This window comes from Solanum lycopersicum, chromosome 12, assembly GCF_036512215.1.
Source record: "Solanum lycopersicum chromosome 12, SLM_r2.1".
Lineage (NCBI taxonomy): Eukaryota > Viridiplantae > Streptophyta > Magnoliopsida > Solanales > Solanaceae > Solanum > Solanum lycopersicum.
The window spans coordinates 21,866,099-21,884,740 of record NC_090811.1 but is presented as its reverse complement, the minus strand read 5'-3'; the positions used below and the strand labels follow the sequence as shown (position 1 = coordinate 21,884,740).

The 18,642-nt window shown below is 32.4% G+C and overlaps 1 protein-coding gene across 13 annotated transcripts; it reads left to right on the top strand.

Moving 5' to 3' along the window:
* Positions 1-865: 865 nt before the first annotated feature.
* LOC112940038 (protein SUPPRESSOR OF FRI 4-like) lies at positions 866-14,870 on the top strand. 13 transcript variants are annotated; one of them, XR_011213399.1, is made up of 6 exons: positions 874-1,223; positions 2,436-2,531; positions 12,231-12,308; positions 12,433-12,518; positions 13,705-13,784; positions 14,433-14,870. XR_011213399.1 is itself a non-coding variant. In XM_026028537.2 (4 exons), the coding sequence occupies exons 1-3, from the start codon at positions 1,049-1,051 to the stop codon at positions 12,480-12,482; spliced, it is 321 nt and encodes a 106-aa protein (XP_025884322.1). In that variant the 5' UTR covers positions 866-1,048; the 3' UTR covers positions 12,483-12,518; positions 13,708-13,987. The 13 variants fall into 13 exon arrangements, 2 of the variants coding, with proteins under 2 accessions (XP_025884322.1, XP_025884321.1); XR_011213401.1 differs by lacking the exon at positions 14,433-14,870 and adding an exon at positions 13,878-13,987 and having other exon boundaries at positions 12,231-12,278; XR_011213403.1 differs by lacking the exon at positions 14,433-14,870 and adding an exon at positions 13,878-13,987 and having other exon boundaries at positions 12,231-12,278; positions 12,433-12,779.
* Positions 14,871-18,642: the final 3,772 nt, after the last annotated feature.

Genomic DNA, 18,642 nt, shown 5'->3' with positions numbered 1-18,642 from the left:
ATAATCAATACATGGATTAGTTATACATCGTACATGATATTATATGATGTAGGCTTAAGTCATTTTAAAGTTATCCGCAGAACTCACTTAGACACCTCAACTAAGACCTTTACCTATTATTTTTAATATTCACAAATATTTATCTATTGTACATCAAATCACAATTAGCTTTAAAAATATTTTGCGTGTAATTTAAACACATTATATTGACAAATCACAAATAAAAATTTTATGACATGTGGCACATGGGCCCAAAATTTTAATTTTGAAAATAAAAACAATTTTAACTCTTTGATAAGCTAGAAAATTAAATTGATAAAATAATAAAAAAGAAAATTTCTCTCCCTCACCCCACCTCATCTAACCTATTACCCTTTCTTCTTCATCTTCTTTCCTATAATTTTCGTCACCACCATTTAACTATCGATTCCTTTGGCGGTAACAAAAAAAGAAAGTATGTACCTCACCCCATCTAGAATACACCCACTTAAACCTTTCATCTTTTCTTTTCTTCTCCTGTTAATTCTTATATTCTATTCCTAAGGTGATTATTGAGATTTTTGTTGGTTTATCTTTTTCAAATTGAAAATTGACATTTTGTGAGTGATCAATTTATTAAGATGAAAATTATATATTCTCAAATAATTCAAACAGAAAATTGGAAAAATGACAACAAAATTATTTTTCTCTTAGTTAGATAGAAGGCCATAAAAAACATTTTTCGAGAATTATCTCTTGACCCAATTACATAACAATTTAAAAGTGTAATTAATTTTTTTTAAAACTCTTTTTAATTCAAAAACAAATTAAATTTAAAATAATAAACCAAAACATTGATAAAATAAACCTTTCATTACTAATCTTTACCTTATTAATTCCTGCATTATATTCATTATACCAAACAAGCCTAACAGTCTGGCAGAGAGAAAAAACCCAATGTTCAATCCCAAATAGATTTCGGAACCCTAGCAGATTAGCACGCATTAATTTATTCCGATTTGATTCAATTTCTAGAGCGAGGAGCACTTTGGGTTTTCTGTAGGGCTAAATGGGGAAGAAGAAGAGGAGATCAACCGATAAAGTATGGTGCTACAACTGTGACAGGGAGTTCGATGATGAGAAGATTTTGGTTCACCATTTTTGGCTGAACACTTCAAATGCCATGTTTTCCCGGCATAGCCATTCACGTTCTCCAGGTTCACAAAGAAACCGTCAGCCAGTAAGTAAGTTCTTTTTGCTGAGAATTCTCTAGATATATTCTTAAATTTGCCCTTTTTAGCCATCTGCGTTGATATATTTCTTGTACTTTAGCATTGAGAGTGGTTTTCGTATGTTTGGTTGGTGCTGTTGTGGACATGTTTCCATCTTCCACAGAAGGGAACAAAATGTTGAAGCCATGAAATTGGGGAACACGGAATTCATTGGGTGTGCGTGTCATAGTGAGTGGATGTACTACTTTGAGCAGATACCTTGAAGGCTGTTTAAGAACATAGTTTAGTTGATGAGAATATTTTGGGACACAAAAGAATTAAAAGTAGCTCGAGAATTCGGTCATACTAGAGAATGATATGGTTATTTTCAAGTAGTCATAATGTTATGATGCAGAAAATTAAAATTTGTTATGTAACCTCTAAGTAATTCATGCCTACTAACTTTAAAGCTAGAAAAAAATGTGTTATTTTAGGTTCTCATGTTATGAATACCTTGATACATCTTTATAAAAAATGTTGTTCCTTGATCAATATTTTGTGCATTGGGCGTTCCCTCTCATTAAGAAAATTATTTTCCAAAAAAAGCATCATCTAAAACAGTTCAGGTTTTTGATTTATAATGTATGGCAACATCTCCCCAAAACTATATAGATATAATATGCGTATGCCTGAAATATTTTCATTTCTATAGAATTTGCCTAATGAAAAGATGTGGAAAGAGGTCATTTACTCCGTCTTAGAAGTTAAAATGTTATGGTAGAAGAGTACACTGTTTACCTGTTGATGCAACTAAAAGAATTGTGTATGTCATACTTAATTGGGTAGAATAGAAAACAATGGAAGCAAATGATCTGTATATAGATACCAAGTGAAATTATTGAGTATTGCAACAAAACAGGTTCTATGGAGCAGAATAGATGTTGGGGATCCATATACGGACCCTAACTATTTTGGGATGGAGACAATTGCAGTTGATGTTGTAGATGGGTGCTTCTGATGTTTAAACTTTAAAGCAAATTTGACCTTGTTTTTCTGACCCACTTACCACACAACAAAATTCCTAAAGCTTCTTGCCAAAATTTCTTGCCTGCTCTAATTACCAAGGGATCATTTGTAGGATGGGATCCAATATGCTGATAATGTCTCATGCTACTTTCTTTTTGTTGCATGTTTATCTGTTTTTTAGCAATAAATGCATTAAGCTATCATATTTGGCTATTACAGGGTACCAAATGCCAAACCCTCTGTCTACTGATATTGAAGTATATGGAATGCAAGGAATCCCAAGTGATGTCTTAGCAGCTCACTATGGAGAGGAAGGTAAGAACAGTGCGTGATGTGCTTAAATTTTACCTTTTTGAAGACATGGATGAGCCATATGGGTTGCTGAATTGTAGCAAGAAAATAAGTAACCTTTGCTTTCACTTCTTTCTTGTTATACCATTGTACTAGTACTATTGAATTGCTATTCTTGTGGCAAAGAATGTTTCCTCAACATAGAGAGGAGCCTCATTATCCATCAAGTTTTGAACCATGCGTGACTGGTCCTTAGAGATTTCTTTGGCCATCAAAGAAGAATATTTTCTTAACTTGGTTTTATAAACTTAAATCAGGGTTTTTGAAAATTTGAAATAATGCTACCAATGTTTCGGGTTTTGCTTGAATTTAGCAAAGCCTAGAGCTTGAATCATCGATCTCATTTTTGTCGGATGTCCTCATGCCTCCGAAGGGAAATCTGGAGCTTTTGTATTAATAACTCAACGCTATTGGTTTTAAGTCTCTGATTCATTATGGGCTCCTGTGCATCTCCACCTCTATAGAACCCTGTAGGACGCTTGTTTTAAAGCTTTTCAACCTTGCATCTTGCTAATGGCAATTTCTCAATTCTAGGATTACCAACACTTTCTTCTAAAAGATTTCCTATGTTAGGACTTAGGAGTAGTATTACTTGATAAAACAAGCAAAATAATGAATATATGAGATAAGGATTGAATCTCATTAAGGTCAAACAGGCAAAATAATGAAGATATTTTTTAATGTTTTAGATTACTTGTAAAAAATTAGTGCTGCTGGGGGTTCAAGGTGTAAGTTTTGTAACACTTATGAAGGGGAATACATATTTGGATGTAGTATACCTATTGTGAATATATAGATTGATTGTTACCATCCTCAAAAGAAGGATTCGAGCTCATTATTATCGTAATGATCAGAAAATCCAAGTTCCAACTTGTTATAGAAATGGTTTGACATAGTGTTCTGGCCTATAGGTAATGCAAAAAATTGTATCCGTAGGATAGTTGGGTTGTTGAGGAATAGGAGCAACAGTCTGGAGATTTCATGTTCGAATCCCTGTTACAACGCTTAGTATGAATCAATATTTTGTAACTCTTGTTGACTCAGGGTTACCGACTCACCGGTATGGTAACACCTACACTTATGGATGTTAATGAACTACTTGGTGGATTAGGCAAGTAGCATGCAACTTGGAAAAGATACTGCCATCATTAAAATAAGAGGATGTTAGGGAAAATTTTAGCCTTTGCATTTAGTTGTTGTCAACCTTCTCGTCTATATTTTGTTGTTTTTTGGGCATGCGTTGAATTTATTAGCAGCTTTAGAATTCTAATCACTAGCTCTAATAGGTGTATAAATTCTTACATGGATCCCGTCTTTTTGGTGTATCTATAATCCTGCGTTGCCTATGCCTCCTGCTGGTTGGTCAGTTCCCCGTCACCATCTTTCTTGGTATTCACAGTATCCTGCTGTCTTGGTTCCACCTCCTGCACTGATGGTTTTACCACAACCATTATTTCTTGTGCAAAATATGAGGCCTCCAATGCCAGCCGCTGCTCCACCATCACTTGTTTCTCCTCCCGGGCTCTCCCGGCCCCACCAGTTCCTGTATCTCATCCCTTGTTTCCTGTTGTTCCTAATAACAATCTTGCCCAAAGTTCGCCATTCTTAGCGCTAATGTTGTCAGGGAGTGTGCCATTTCAGCTCTGCAGTTGAAACAAAGAGCTTATTTGACCCAATCATGGGCATCAATGCTCCTGAGGCCATTGGTTATCAGACTTCAGGCGTTCAAGTCTAGAATTGTAATGTCTTTATCTATTTTGTTGAAGGTCTGACACTTACAACATGGTTCCTGTTGGGAAGTTACTTAACACCATTTACTGTTGTGCCTTAAGATAGGATAATCAGCTCTGTTCTGATCCTTTAGTACGAAGTAGTATTCATTTATTGTTTTTGAAAGTGCTTTGAGGGGAAATGGCTGCAGCCTGCAGATGCCTTGAGTTAAAAACATATATATTAAGAATTTTTTTTGTGGTGGACAATATGGAAGGAGAGAAATTCTTGGTGTTTTAAGAGCATAGAGAGCAGTATGCACCAGATTAAAGCTTAATTGCATCTTGCTACTGAGTTTTTGGTGTAATCAATTACTTTTAAATGATCCTGTCTCTATCATTGATGTTTTAGACTCATTATAGACACAAGATCATAGAATCATCGATGTAGGTAGTACTTCGTAAATATGGCGCTGCTACAACTCTTGTAAGATTCGGATTCTAACATATATAGAAAAAGTTACTAGTTTCAAAAAAAGAATTTGTATTTTTGCTGTTATAGTAGTACTCTTGATAGGTTGAAGAAGTATGTTTTTTTTTCTTATCTGGGGAAAAGATTTAATATGTTTGGAATGCGAGGTGCAATTTAGGCCGTGTAATCTATTTTGAACCATTTTGGTACTTCTTGTAAATATTTTTACGTACGAAAGATATAAAAATGCAAAGTGTGTTTTAGTTGGCCTTGATTCTTTCCGAACTATGGGAGGTAGTTTTGACATCTTTCAGAGGGAAAATTTATTAGTTGCTTAGATGAGGTGATGGTACAAACTTCATTTGATGTACATGCTAGTATATTTTGGTGAGATATCAGGGAAAAAATGGGCAGCCCATGGTATCAAATTATTTTGTTGGTTTAAACCCTGTACAACATTTAGAGGTGATAGTGAGGATAATCTAGGTGTCATCAAACTTCCCTATGAAGCCATGGGTTGGAAAATGAGATAAGAGGGTTCTTAGTTTCATTATTACTTATAATGATGAAATTTGATGTTGAAGCTGTTGGCTGTGGTCTGCAGGCTTCGTAATTTTCCCGAAGCACAGGAAATGGGCACCCTATTTTTTTCCTCGTATAGCATTTTCTATTAAATGCTATACTATGCAACTAAAGCTATGTGTCCTTACTGTTTTTTTTTCCAGTTCTTCATTTGATTTCTTGCAGCCATTTCTTGTGAGCTTAATTATTTTGGGATAGGATCCCTTTTATTTGCAGTGATCTTCAATTAAATTGAAAATTTCATGTGGGTCTTCAAGGATGAGTTATGAATGATATAGTAATGAGACAATTGATACTATTTTTTTTTGTACAAGTAACATTTGTATTATAAAACTTAGCACTTAGGTAGTGCTAAACCCCTTTACAACAAGTCAAAGTATAACAATATATCAAAGGACCCCCAATCCTAGCATGATTCTAACACATCTAGGATATTTTCTGCATCTATAGGGGAGTTCCTTGTACACAAAAAAACACAAAAGCAAAATACAATTTGTTTTGATTTTCTCTATTGTTCTACTCTTGTCTTCGAAACACCTAGCATTTCTCTCCTTCTAGATGGTCCACCATATACAAGATGGTGTGGTTCTCCAGTAGCTCCTGTTTTTTGCTCCCTTCCCATCTTCTTCCCACCTAGATAGAGTGTCAACAATCTCGCTAGGCATTGTCCATTGTATGCCTCTGAGATTAATGAAAATCTTCCATAGGTTGTTAGTGATTCTACAATGCAAAAACAAAGGTCCCATTGTCTCAGCTGCCTCACCACATAAACAATGTGAGTAAGATAATGTTCCTTTTTATTAGGTTTTCATGGGTCAAGACAGCTTCTTTTGTTAGCAGCCATGAGAAGCATGCCACCTTCAACGGTGCTTTGGTTCTCCAGATTTGTTTTCATGGCCATATGGAGTTTTGTGCCACTGTCGAGTTTAGAAGTTTGTACCCTAAACTTACTTAGTATACCCCTTTGTTGTGCCTATTCCACCAGAGTCTGTCCACCCCATTCTTCAGACCTTGAAAATCTTCGAGGATTTTGAAGAACTCGATCAGTCTAGGAATTTCCTAATCATTCAAGTTTCTTCTAAAATTTAAGTCCCAGCTTGGAACGCCCACATGTCAGCTATTGTTCTGTCCTGATGGATAGCTAAATCAAACAAATTAGGGAACTTCTCTGCCAATTACCTAACCACCTATCTTTCCGGAAGATAATTTTATTACCATCACCTACACTGATGTTGATTTTATTACCATCACTTACACTAATGGTAGTGGTTACGTAAAAAATAGTCCACCAATTTCTGATAGATCTGGAGCAGTGACACCATAAGGATTGTTTGCTTCTTTTGTCATCCACCCATCCAATTCTTTATACTTTGCTGTGATCACCTTTTTCCATGAAAGGGTGTCTCATGGGCATATTTCCATAACCGCTTCATTTTCAAAGCTTTACTTTGGTTCTTCAGATTTTTTATACCAAGGCCCCCCTGTTTCTTGCTTTAGATAATTGATACTGTTTTGTTCGTGTAATTGGATAAATAGAATTAAGGGCTCGTTTAGTAGAGAATAAGTTATCTTAAGATAAGTTATCCTGGGTTAGCTATCCTGGGATAACTTATCCTATCACTATGATATAAATGGTGGGATAAGTTATCCCAAACATGGCAACCAAACAAGATAATTTTTTTTAGCCCATCACTATTTCCGTATCCCATCACTATTATATTTAATCCCTCACACTAAACGACCCCTAATAGTAGTATGTTATAACTCCTATAACTAGGCAGTTTTAGAATTTTATTTAGTACTGTTGTGGAAATGCCTTTATTAGTACTGCTGTGGAGCAACACCAGATATGGGCATCTGGTGGAGACATTGATTCAGATTACTTTTTACGCTTGTGATCTCTAAAATAGTCGTATATACTTTTGTATTTTTTGCTTTGTATAACAATAAAATAATTATTGAATTTGCATTTGTTTAATAGTTGAGAGTCCGGTAAGTATTGCCTTTTTATTGATTTTCGTTCATCTCTTTGCTTCTTTTCATTTGTTGAATGTTAATTAGTACTTTAATTCATTTTCATGTCAAGTCTTCTTAGTATATATTCTGTCTGTTTTTACTTAGTTTACTTATTTTTCGTCAATGGATTTTAGTAGAATTCATCATTTCACTTCTTAATTGAAGTCAAATTTCTAGTTTTCTAGTGCTCGAATGCACTGGCCACACAATGCTAAGCTTGATGTGTGGAGTATCTTTCACAGAATCTTAAGCACCTCGAAAATGTTTGAATTGAATATCAGTGAGTACATTGGATGGAAAGGCAATCTAATATTTTTGTCAAATGAATTAACCTTAAAATATGTGTTTTCATATAAATTACTTGATCGTGGTTAAATATTATGTATCTTATTATAATTTATAACTTGCTAACATGTTTATGTGTGCTATTGAAGTAAGAAAATACTACGAACATTTTATACACTAGATTATTATTAAAAATAATCCACATGTGTTTTCCATCCACTGCGCATCAAATTTGGAAATACAAAACGTTCAACTATGCTAGCAGAATGACATAGTCCTCTAGCTAGAAAATGAATTAATTCTGTAGATAAATAGGACCCGAAGCTTCTGATTAAGAATGAAGGGATACTTATCATTACCATAGCTTTGTTGATGACATGATGTAGTTTCAAATGGCAAAAACTTGTGAAAGTATTAATAGTGAGCTAGATCAAGGGTGTGTTTGGTATAATGTAGTGTTCAGGGAAGCATGAAGCGGAAAAAAACGATAAAGGCCCACTTCACGCTTTAAGCGATGAAGTGCTCGCTTTAAGCGATGAAGCTGTCACATACTCATTCTAGTCTGTGAAGCATAGAAGGCTCGCATCGCTTTGCTTCATCGCTTTAAGCGAGGAAAGCGCTCGCTTTCCTCAACACTAGTATGCATAATGTTTTTCAATTTTCTCATGTTTATTTGGGTCAAATGTTCCGGAAATTGTTTTCCAATTTTCTCATGTTTGGTTGGGTCAAATGTTTTGGAAAATATTTTCTATATAAACTCATTTTCCTCAACTTAAGGAAAATGACTACCCTTCAAAATATAAGGAACACAGTTTCAAAAACTGTTTTCCAACCTCCCCTACCTACCCCACCCTACCAGCCCCCAACCCACCCAGCCTCTACCAGCCCCCAACCCAACCCCCTACCAGCCCCTCTACCCCTAAAAAGAACTTATGTTTATTTTTAAAAAAATAATTTCAACTTCAATTCATTTTTTCACCCCTACCCTCGAACCCCCTATCCCAAAAGAATAAGTGAAATTTGTTTTTACAAATATTTTCAACTTCAAAAATTCATTTTTTCATCCCTACCCTCGACCCACCCAGCCCACTCCTTTAAGTTTGTTTTAAAAAAAATATTTTTAATTTCAAAAATTATTTTCTACTCAAGTAAAAAATAAAAGATATTTCTCAAAAACATTTTTCATTCAAAAATCAAACATTAAAATTTTTTTTATTCACCAACCAAACATGAGAAAATGAGTAAATCTACTTATTTTCGAGGAAAACATTTTCCATGGAAAATATTTTCCTTCATACCAAAACACACCCTAATAAAAAACACAAGATCATTGTATAAGGTAAACAAGAAAAGTTTGAGATCAGAATTTGACTATTATTATGCCGTCAATTATTTGGTCCCATTCTCGTCATTTATTAGCTTACCATAAGAAGTTTCAAGTCCTGATAATGAATCAGATTCTATCAAATCAAGTGACAATGGTGTTATGGAGGTCAATGAACTAAAGCGAGAAAAGAAGCTCTCGGATCTCTATTTTTGTTTAGTGAAATGTCTACTAGGCTGTGTCTGGATGCTAATGTTTACAGTTTTCAACTTTTAAATAAATGGATTGTTGACCTAAATCGATATGCTTGTGATAGCTTAAAAGTAAACCACCTAGAATGAGGTAAGAAATGAATCAACTGAAGATTTGTTATTGCTTTTGAAAGAGTGATAGCAGCTTTGTGCATCCTGCTCCTTGTTGAAAAGCAATATCCCAGTACACGCTTTGCTAGAAGTAGGAGATGAGGATGTGGAAGATGAAGATGATGGTTTATATGATGATGAGAATCTGGATGTAACGAATAACAAATTTTTGAGGTGGAAGAGATTTTTAATGTTTGTTATGGAGGACTAGTGAAAATAAAGAAGTCAATGATTTACTTAAGGTACGTTGGAAGGATTATGACCCCGATGAAATCAGTTAAGACGATGAAAAACTTTAGATTAATTGCCTCCAAAAAATAAAAGATTTTGTAACCAAGAGTTTCAAAGCAACTATTTTGCGATTAACTTGGAAGTAGACGTCATATGTGAGGAATCTCCTTGCCAGGGCATAAGTGAATTTAATCGTTTTAGAAACATAGCAAATTCATTATAAGATTCAAAAAATAAATAACTTGAAGTATTGATGAGCTAACTTTTGGAGATGTGTCATATCTTTACGTAGAATCATAGCCAAACCCATTCTAGTTTGTTGTTCACCAATGTTGGGGCCCATGAGGAAGCGATGTATTTCAAACAAAATTAACATCGTTTGTGGCATTAAAAGATTCGACTAAAATCGTTGATAAAGCATCGATTTTGTCAACAATTATTTTTTTCTTTTGAATAAATTTGAAATCGCTGCATGGGTAATGTTTTCATAAAACTGAAATTGCTGCATGCGTAACGATTCGGTTCAACATAATCTGATCCTTCTAAATGGGGGCTCAACATTGGTGAAATACAAATTGGGATGAGTCTGGCTCTAATCCTATGTAAGATATGACACATGAGTCTAACTCAACTTCAAAAGCTAACTCATGAATACTTCAAGTTATTTATTTTTTGATTCTTTGCAATGGATTTGCTAAGTTCTTAAAACGAATAAATTCATTATGCCCTGCCTTGGCAAGGAGGGTCTTCGCATATGTTGTTTGCTTCCAAAGCTAAACAGTTGTTTTGAAGCCCTTGGTTACAAAAAATTTTATTTTACGGAGGTAATAATCTAAGTCTTTTATCGTCCTAAGTGACTTCAATTCGGGCCATAACCATTCCAACATACCTTAAAGTAAATGATTGACTTCTTTATTTCCACTAGGCCTCCATAGAGAACTTTTAAAATATCTTCTACCTGAAAAATTTGTCATTCATTACCGCCAAATCTCCATCATCATATGTACCAGCATCTCATCTTCCACATCCTTATCTCCTACTTTTAGCAAAGGGTGTGTTGGGTATTGCTTTTCAATAAAGAGCAGGATGCACAAAACTGCTCGCACTCCTTCAAATGCAATAACAAATTTTCAGCTGATTCACTCCTTACCTCAGTTTCGTGTGATTCACTTTTAAGCTGTCTCAAGCATATCGATTTAGGTCAACAATCCATTTAGTTAAAAGTTGAACACCGTAAACATCAGCATCCAGACACAACCCAGTAGACATTTCACTAAACCAGAATAGAGATCCAAGAGCTTCTTTTCTCCCTTCAGTTCATTGACATCCATAACATCATTGTCACTTGATATGATAGAATTTGATTCATTATCAGGACTTGAAACATCTTATGGTAAGCTAATAAATGACAAGAATGAGACTAAATACTTGATGTCATAGTAATAGTGATATTTGATCTGAAACTTTTCTTGAACTGCTTACATTTGAGGGTATTGAAATAATCTTGTTTTTCTTTACAAGGCAATAAGGGTTGTCAGCCTTAATTTCTGATAAGAGTGCACACTTGTTGTCGATAAATTGGTCATGATCTTTAATCACAATATCCTTGGCTCTTGACTCTATAAAATCATTGAGCAGTAAAATACTTCATATCATCGACACCATGGAAAAACTCAAAAATATTGCATATATAATCATCTGCAGCCTTTACATGAGCATCATTCCCAAGTTAAAAACTGCTTTAAAATTATTTTTAATATATGTGAAACGATCAACTAAATTTTTGTTGAACAATTATAATACTTGATCTTATTAATTTTCAAGTGTATCACAATTGCTTTCTTTATGATTAAAAAAAAAAGAACATCACTTCTATCATCTTTTCAAATCCCCGCCACCACATATTAAAAACAGCCACAGAGAGGGGCATGTGAGTAAGTTTTTTGTGGTTTGAATGGTTTGAGACCACGGATCAACTTCAGGATCAATGGAGGACTATAAAGACACATAGGTTCCCTTGGTTAACAAATTCAATAAAGGCTCAAATAATTGTGCTTCCGCTGCATTACTAAATTGATAACCGCAAAGTAAAGAAAGAGTTGAGGATTTCATTTCCCAAAGGTGAAGAGCAATAGAAAGTATAAGAATAGTTTCCCTGACTTGGTGGGTTAGAACACTATCCAAAATTAGAAACCTTGAGGTCAATCGAAGCATCCAATATTAAATTTTCAGGCTGCACGAGAAAAAGAGAGTTTAATTTCTATGGACTAACATTGTGTAACTCTTTTACATCATCATTGTCACGTATATAAGTTAAAATCCGCCAAAAAGAGGTAGGATATTAGTTAGTTTGTAGGTGTAGCTTCCTAGAATGATTTACTAAATTCAGTGAGTTGTTTCAAGGGATCAAAACAGTGAGTTATTATTGGAATTCCTTCACCACTCTTAGGTTCCGTTACTTCAGTTTGTTTTGTAACTCTTTTTCTGTTATGGTTACTCAAAGAAAATTTAGGACTAATATGTTAACCTTCCCTTTTGTTTCCATTGTTCCGGAAGCCTCAAGTTTGTTGAACTGAATTTTCATAGATTGCCAGATTCTAGACTACAATATGTGTTCTTGAATTGTAATTGATTATAAATTCTTTAAAATTACCTCACGGTTTTTGTCGATTGTTTGTACAGAGGGAGTTTCCCACAGGAGAACCCTTCTGGATTAGCCTCAATGCCTTTGTATAAGTCCTTCAAATGACTCTGTTATTGGTATTAGTATTGATATTTATTGATTTCGAGTCAATCATACGTGCGCCGTTCGTTTTTAGTTTATCTTTCATCCCCTCTTTGACCCTTCATTTTAGATTATTCATCCGTTTACTTTGATTTGCAGAAACGAACATCCCTTGCATTCACAACAACCTTCATCTGCGAGCAAAGTAATGTTCATCATCTGCTGAAGCTTCAATTCTGGACAAGGTAACAACTGGTGATTTTTCTGAAACATTCTTATTCTCATTCTTCCGCTGACATCTTTTCTTCTCTTAGTTTGTGAGTTTTCAAATGGTGCTTAGTTATAAGTTGTAGGTTGTTACGTTATATTGATGATTAATTGACTATTACCTTTCATTTTTCTACTTCCTCTAATGACTGTTCGGGCCAAGTAAACCATCAAGAGTACTGATTTGTCTCTGGTGTAAGCAATCTTGAATTTACCCAACTTCGATTGAAAATTTTAATGTGAGAGTTCGCAATTTTTGTTCTTAGTTTTTTTTTTCATCTTTATAATGTAATCGTTACTATATTTATGGTTGTCTTGTAATTATGATATACTTTTACAAATTGGGGTATTGTGGTTCTTGGTTTTGCTTCTATATTGTTTTTACATGAATAAATATTTAAAAAAAGTTTTAGCCCTAAACTTTGTCATATAGGCACTAAAAACCTATTTCATAAGTTCGCTCACAATAATTATAGTAATGAGTTCGTTTAACATTTATCATTCTCAAATAAAGTTGAAGATGGATACATGAAATAGTTGATTCTACTACTAACCTTTTTTTATAATGCTTGTAGCAATTTCATGTTTAATGATACTTGACTTTCAGGATGAGTTGTTCACCTTTCAATTATTGGTCCATGATCATTAGCAATTGTTCCTCTTTACCTCTTCTTTATCAATTTATGTGTTCCTCCGTTCTGATTCTTTTATAGATATGGGTTACGTTGTCTACCTTTTCGATTGAGTTTATTGACGCTTTATCTTTTAAATCTTTTTCCTACTCATTTTTAATTTCCCATGTTAATGTGGGGTTGCCTGCTGATCTAATGAATCATATATGAGGTTGTGAAGTTATAGACATTTTTCGAGTACATGTTGAAGAACATGGTTCCAAACTTTTTTTGCTTGGCCTTTTTTCAATTTGTGTCATTCAAAATTCTGATTTATGTTAGTAGCGGTCTTCATGTAATATGTTCTGTTTGGATAGAGTCGGGGCCGCTGTCTAATATATATTCTTAGACCTTAAATTATTATATATTGTGTGTATTATGTTTAATTATAATTGTGTACTTCCTTTCCTATTGTTATTTATTCCCTCTCATTTGTTTGTTTATAGATATGTACTTTCTTTTCTCCTATTTATTCCTGTAATTGTTTTTCCAGAAGATTAAGCTTCCACCTTTGGTCGTAGCACTATGTTTTGAAAAGCTAGGTTGAAGAAAGATGCCCAACACTTCAAAAAGGTACATGACACATCGAGTGCCACACTATTGCTGTTACAGTGTTGCTACTATACCCTACTTCCATTGCTAAGACGTTTTCTCCTATTCCAACAGGAAATTTAACATGTATTTTGTCATCACACATACAAAGTTGTAACAGTAACTAAGAATACCAAGATGACAGCCACTAATAGTGCTGGCAATTTAAGTTCATTTTTTACTGACCCGTCCAAATAGCCCATCAAATATGTGTTCAAAAAGTGAATGAAAAATTACCTATGTAGACATCTTTTTCCATAATTTCCATTAATTCTTGCCATTTTAAAAAAATTTCAAAATCCCTTATTTCCTCCTAAAACTAATCAGGCGGATACATAACTCATAACTCCAAAAATCAAAATTTATCACTTCCTCATTTCATTCCATAAATCACTCTCCATTTTCTTGTCAGTTAATTTCTCAATTACTTTTGAAATTTAAAAATCAAGTCTTTATCTAGTCAAAACTAATTCAACATGAAATAGGTAACTTGTTTATCTGTTCAAATTTGTTTGTCCTTCATTTTTTATTTTTTTTCTTTCTTCTTCGAAACATTGAAAATGCACCATCTTTTAGTCTTGCTTTTACATAATTAAACTCAAATAACACTCGTGTTTTTTTAATTCGAAGATATTGTTTGGGTTGTAAACAAATCAAAAAACTGCACGACTCATCAATAGCGAAAGTAAACATTGAGAAGTTGGAGATAGAGCATATAATATCAAATTTGCCATGAGACGAAAAACACTTTTATTATGTGTGAACAACAAAGGGGGGCGATAGGAGATGGACATATCAAAAGGTTCATTCATAGTCGAAGATTGATAACTTTTCTATTCAAGAAATTCTCAAAAATGGTGAGGTGTGAGTTTGTCGAAACTACAGAAAGTTCATCAATACTAAATAAAACTTGTATATCATATGGTGTTTTTTTAGAAAAAAAAACTATCAATTTTTATACTTGTTTTGTTGGTAAATCATGAATGACCCACAAACGACAAATTCATGTTTCATATTGTGATGTATCAGTATTTAAGTGCAATCTATTAGTATGTTGATTTTGTTCTATTGATTGTTGAATGTGTTTCAGTTAGCTAATCAAATAATGATCCATTAATGAAAATATAATGTGTCATATTATAATGTATCAATATTTAAGTATAATTAGTTGATACACTAAATCCTAATTTTGTTTATTATTTTGTGGAGTTGTAATTTTCTGAAATTGTTGATATAAAATAATGTTTAATAGTGTATCATTCAAAACATGTATTTTTCAGTATGTATCAGATACAAAAATTTATGAATAATGTATCTGATACAAACATAAGATAAATGATAAGTTACTAATTTAACTGTACTTCTTTGTTTATATCATGTTTAATGGGATGAACAATTTTTGAGTCATGATCAACTGGAGGACATCTTTGTATCATGTGTGGAGTTGTTGTAGTTATGGTAAATTATTGATACAAAAATTCAACATTCGAGTTGATTATCTTTGCACAAGATATGAAACAATATTATAGAGATACATACTGAAAAGGCAAAGTCAGACTATGTTAGCGATATAGATGATACTCTAAGGCTTAAAGGACGCTTCATTCTACGGCATCAAGATGATTTAATTCTTGTCGAATAGCTATTATGTACCAATGAATAGACACCCTTCGATGTTTTGTGTCTTTTTTAAAGACAATTTTACTTAGGGTTTAGAGTGTTACTCTAAAAACTGTTTCATGTCATTTTTTGAACTTGAATTAGAATTTTTTTGTTATTGATTATATTATATAAATTTTTTATATTTTGTGTTTTAATGATAATGTTAATACATAACATATGACATGATACTTAAATCTTTCAGATTATTCATTTGAAGTTCAGAACAATAAGTATCAGATTCATAACTAAGTTTAATCATTTGTATATAAAGAAAAATGGTGCTTGTTTGATACATTACGTGCATATGGTGTTTCCCACCTGTTGAACAAGCACTAAGCACGAAAAAAATAAAAATTATCAACTAAACTTGATAATACATTAGGAGAAGAAATATCCTACTATCGTATAAAATTCCTCCAACGTGGAACAATAACTTTGAAAATTCAAATTCAAAGTGTTAATAAGTTGATAAAAAAGACATCATTGTTATCTTTTTGTGATTATTTTAGGAAACCTTTGACACAACTAATTATTCATAATAAACTTAGTCTATCATAAAACATACAAAGATAGTCTCTTATTCTCAACAACAATTGCAAAGGAGCTCAATATTCTTGAGTTTCTCAAATTGAATATTGGTCAATTCCATTTGTTAATTAAGTTTTTGGAGATTTAATTTGTTGGTGTTCTCGAGAGATTAAACATCAATATTGAAGCTAAATTTGCAAACATTTGGTCATTTTATGGTTGACTATTCTTGGGAATGCCTATAAAATAAGAGTTGTTAATAAATGATCAAAATTTTAATTTTCAAAAGGTCAATTCCTTGTTACGCTAAAGTTTTTAAACTCTTCAACCAAATATCAAATTGAAGAATCATACTTTAGGATTAAAAAAATTATATCTAAATCGCAAAATTTGAACTAAAAGAATCGAATCTATTCAATTCAGTTGGACTTTTCAATATTTATATTCACCTCTAACACGAATCTAATTTAGAGACAAACATAAAAGATAATGCCTCCATCTCTATTTACTTGTTAAATATTTGTCATCTTTGACAAATCAAGGAATGACAATTTTTTTTCAATTATACCCTCAATTTATCAATATTGAGTTAATGTATTTGATAAATATAATAAGTAAATATATTTGGTCCCTATCAATTAATAAGAATAAAATAATAAACTCATCGTATAAGCTTAAAAAAATACTCCATATAAGTAGGCGGAGTAGCGATGATATTTGCCAATAAAATACTTAAGTCTACCTATAAACTTTTATTATTAGGAATCGACTCCCTCCGTACCTTGTTTTTCTCATAAATCCTAAGGGGGTGTTTGGTAGGCCGTCCATGTAGTATGTATGATATTATTTAGTACTATGTTTGGTGAGAATTTCAGCCTATGTATAATTAATTCATGGATTAGTTATACATCGTACATGGTATTATATGATGTAGGCTTAAGTCATTTTAAAGTTATCCGCATAACTCACTTAGACACCTCAACTAAGACCTTTACCTATTAACTTTAATATTTACAAATATTTGTTTATTGTACATCAAATCACAATTAGCTTTAAAAATATTGTGCGCGTAATTTAAACACATTATATTGACAAAATCACGAATAAAATTTTTACGACATGTGGCACATGGGCCCAAAATTTTAATTTTGAAAACAAAAATATTTTTTACCCTTTGATAAGCTAGAAAATTAAATTGATAAAAATAATAAAAAAGAAAATTTCTCTCCCCCACCCCACCTCATCAAACCTATTACCCTTTCTTCTTCATCTTCTTTCCTGTGATTTCCGTCACCACTATTCAACTATCGATTCCTCTGGCAATAACAAAAAAAGAAAGTATTTACCTTACCCCATTTAGAATACACCCACTTAAACCTTTCTTCTTTCCTTTTCTTCTCCTGTTAATTCTTATATTCCATTCCTAAGGTGATTATTGAGATTTTTGTTATAAAATAATTTACGTCGATAAATTATTTCAATATCGACAATGAAGAGAAATCAGAAGTATATCAAAAAAATTTATATTATTTTCAATAAGTTTAAGGAATGGTGATGATTGCTCCATCGAAGTTATGAAAATAGAGATACATAAATGTCGATGACTCCAGTGGTCGATTTTTTCTCTCTTCTTGCAAGTTCGATTGTTTGTCTATGACAAAAAAACGTAAAGAAAGAAAAAGGAACAACCAAAACAAAAGGCGGAGAAATTTTAAGTCTTTAAAATTGGGGGTTGAAGAAGAAAAGGACTGGTACATGGGTGTGAAGTGGGGTTATTTTATCAAAAGATTAATGTAATTAAATTAATTTTTTCATTTATTTAGTTAATGCATGCCAAGTGTCAAGAAAATAAGTACAAATTTATTTTCAAAAAATAAAGAATAATGCATTCACGCGCAGCTAATGAAATACACTTAGTTCGACACCTCAACATTTTGTGTTTTATAGATACATGTCTTGAACAATTTTAGGTGTGTTCAATAGATACAAGTCATGATTCAGGTATCTAAGTAAATTATGCGGATAATTTTAACGGGTCGTGAATAACTTAAACCTATGATGTATTACTAATACCTTCCATTTGGAGGTATTAGTAATACATAGGATATATAATACCATGAGATAAGTTTATATAAAAATAAAAATATCCCTCAAAATCATTTTAATTTTTTTTTCTTTTTCTTGAATTTTTGTTTTAATTTGTACTAGTAAATTTATTTAAATAAATTAACTTACAAATTATTTAGTGAGAGTTGGTTCTTACGAAATATATCTAATACAAATTGATACAAATTTAAAATGTGAGTTATTTAACACTGACTAATTAAAAGACAAATATATCACTAACTATTTGTATTTTGAACAATTTAAAAAATTACATACATATTAAAACTATTACTTGCAATTTTTATGTGTAAATGTAGATGATTTATTTAATTTTATCATTGTTTACCGTCTTTTTAATTTTAAAAATAGTTAGTTTATCTTTTTTTTAAATTGAAAATTGACAATTTGTGAGTGGTCAATTTTATCAGGATGAAAATTATATATTCTCAAATAATTCAAATAGAAAATTAGAAAAATGACAACAAAATTATTTTTCTCATAGTCACATAGGAGGCCATAAAAACCATTTTCCGAGGATTACTAA

Coding starts and splice junctions, on each gene's coding strand:
- LOC112940038 (XM_026028537.2), top strand. CDS start 1,049: ATGGGGAAGAAGAAGAGGAGATCAACCGATAAAGTATGGTGCTACAAC. Junction 1,224..2,435: donor AAGAAACCGTCAGCCAGTAA/GTAAGTTCTTTT, acceptor TGGCTATTACAG/GGTACCAAATGCCAAACCCT. Junction 2,532..12,432: donor AGCTCACTATGGAGAGGAAG/GTAAGAACAGTG, acceptor TTTGATTTGCAG/AAACGAACATCCCTTGCATT.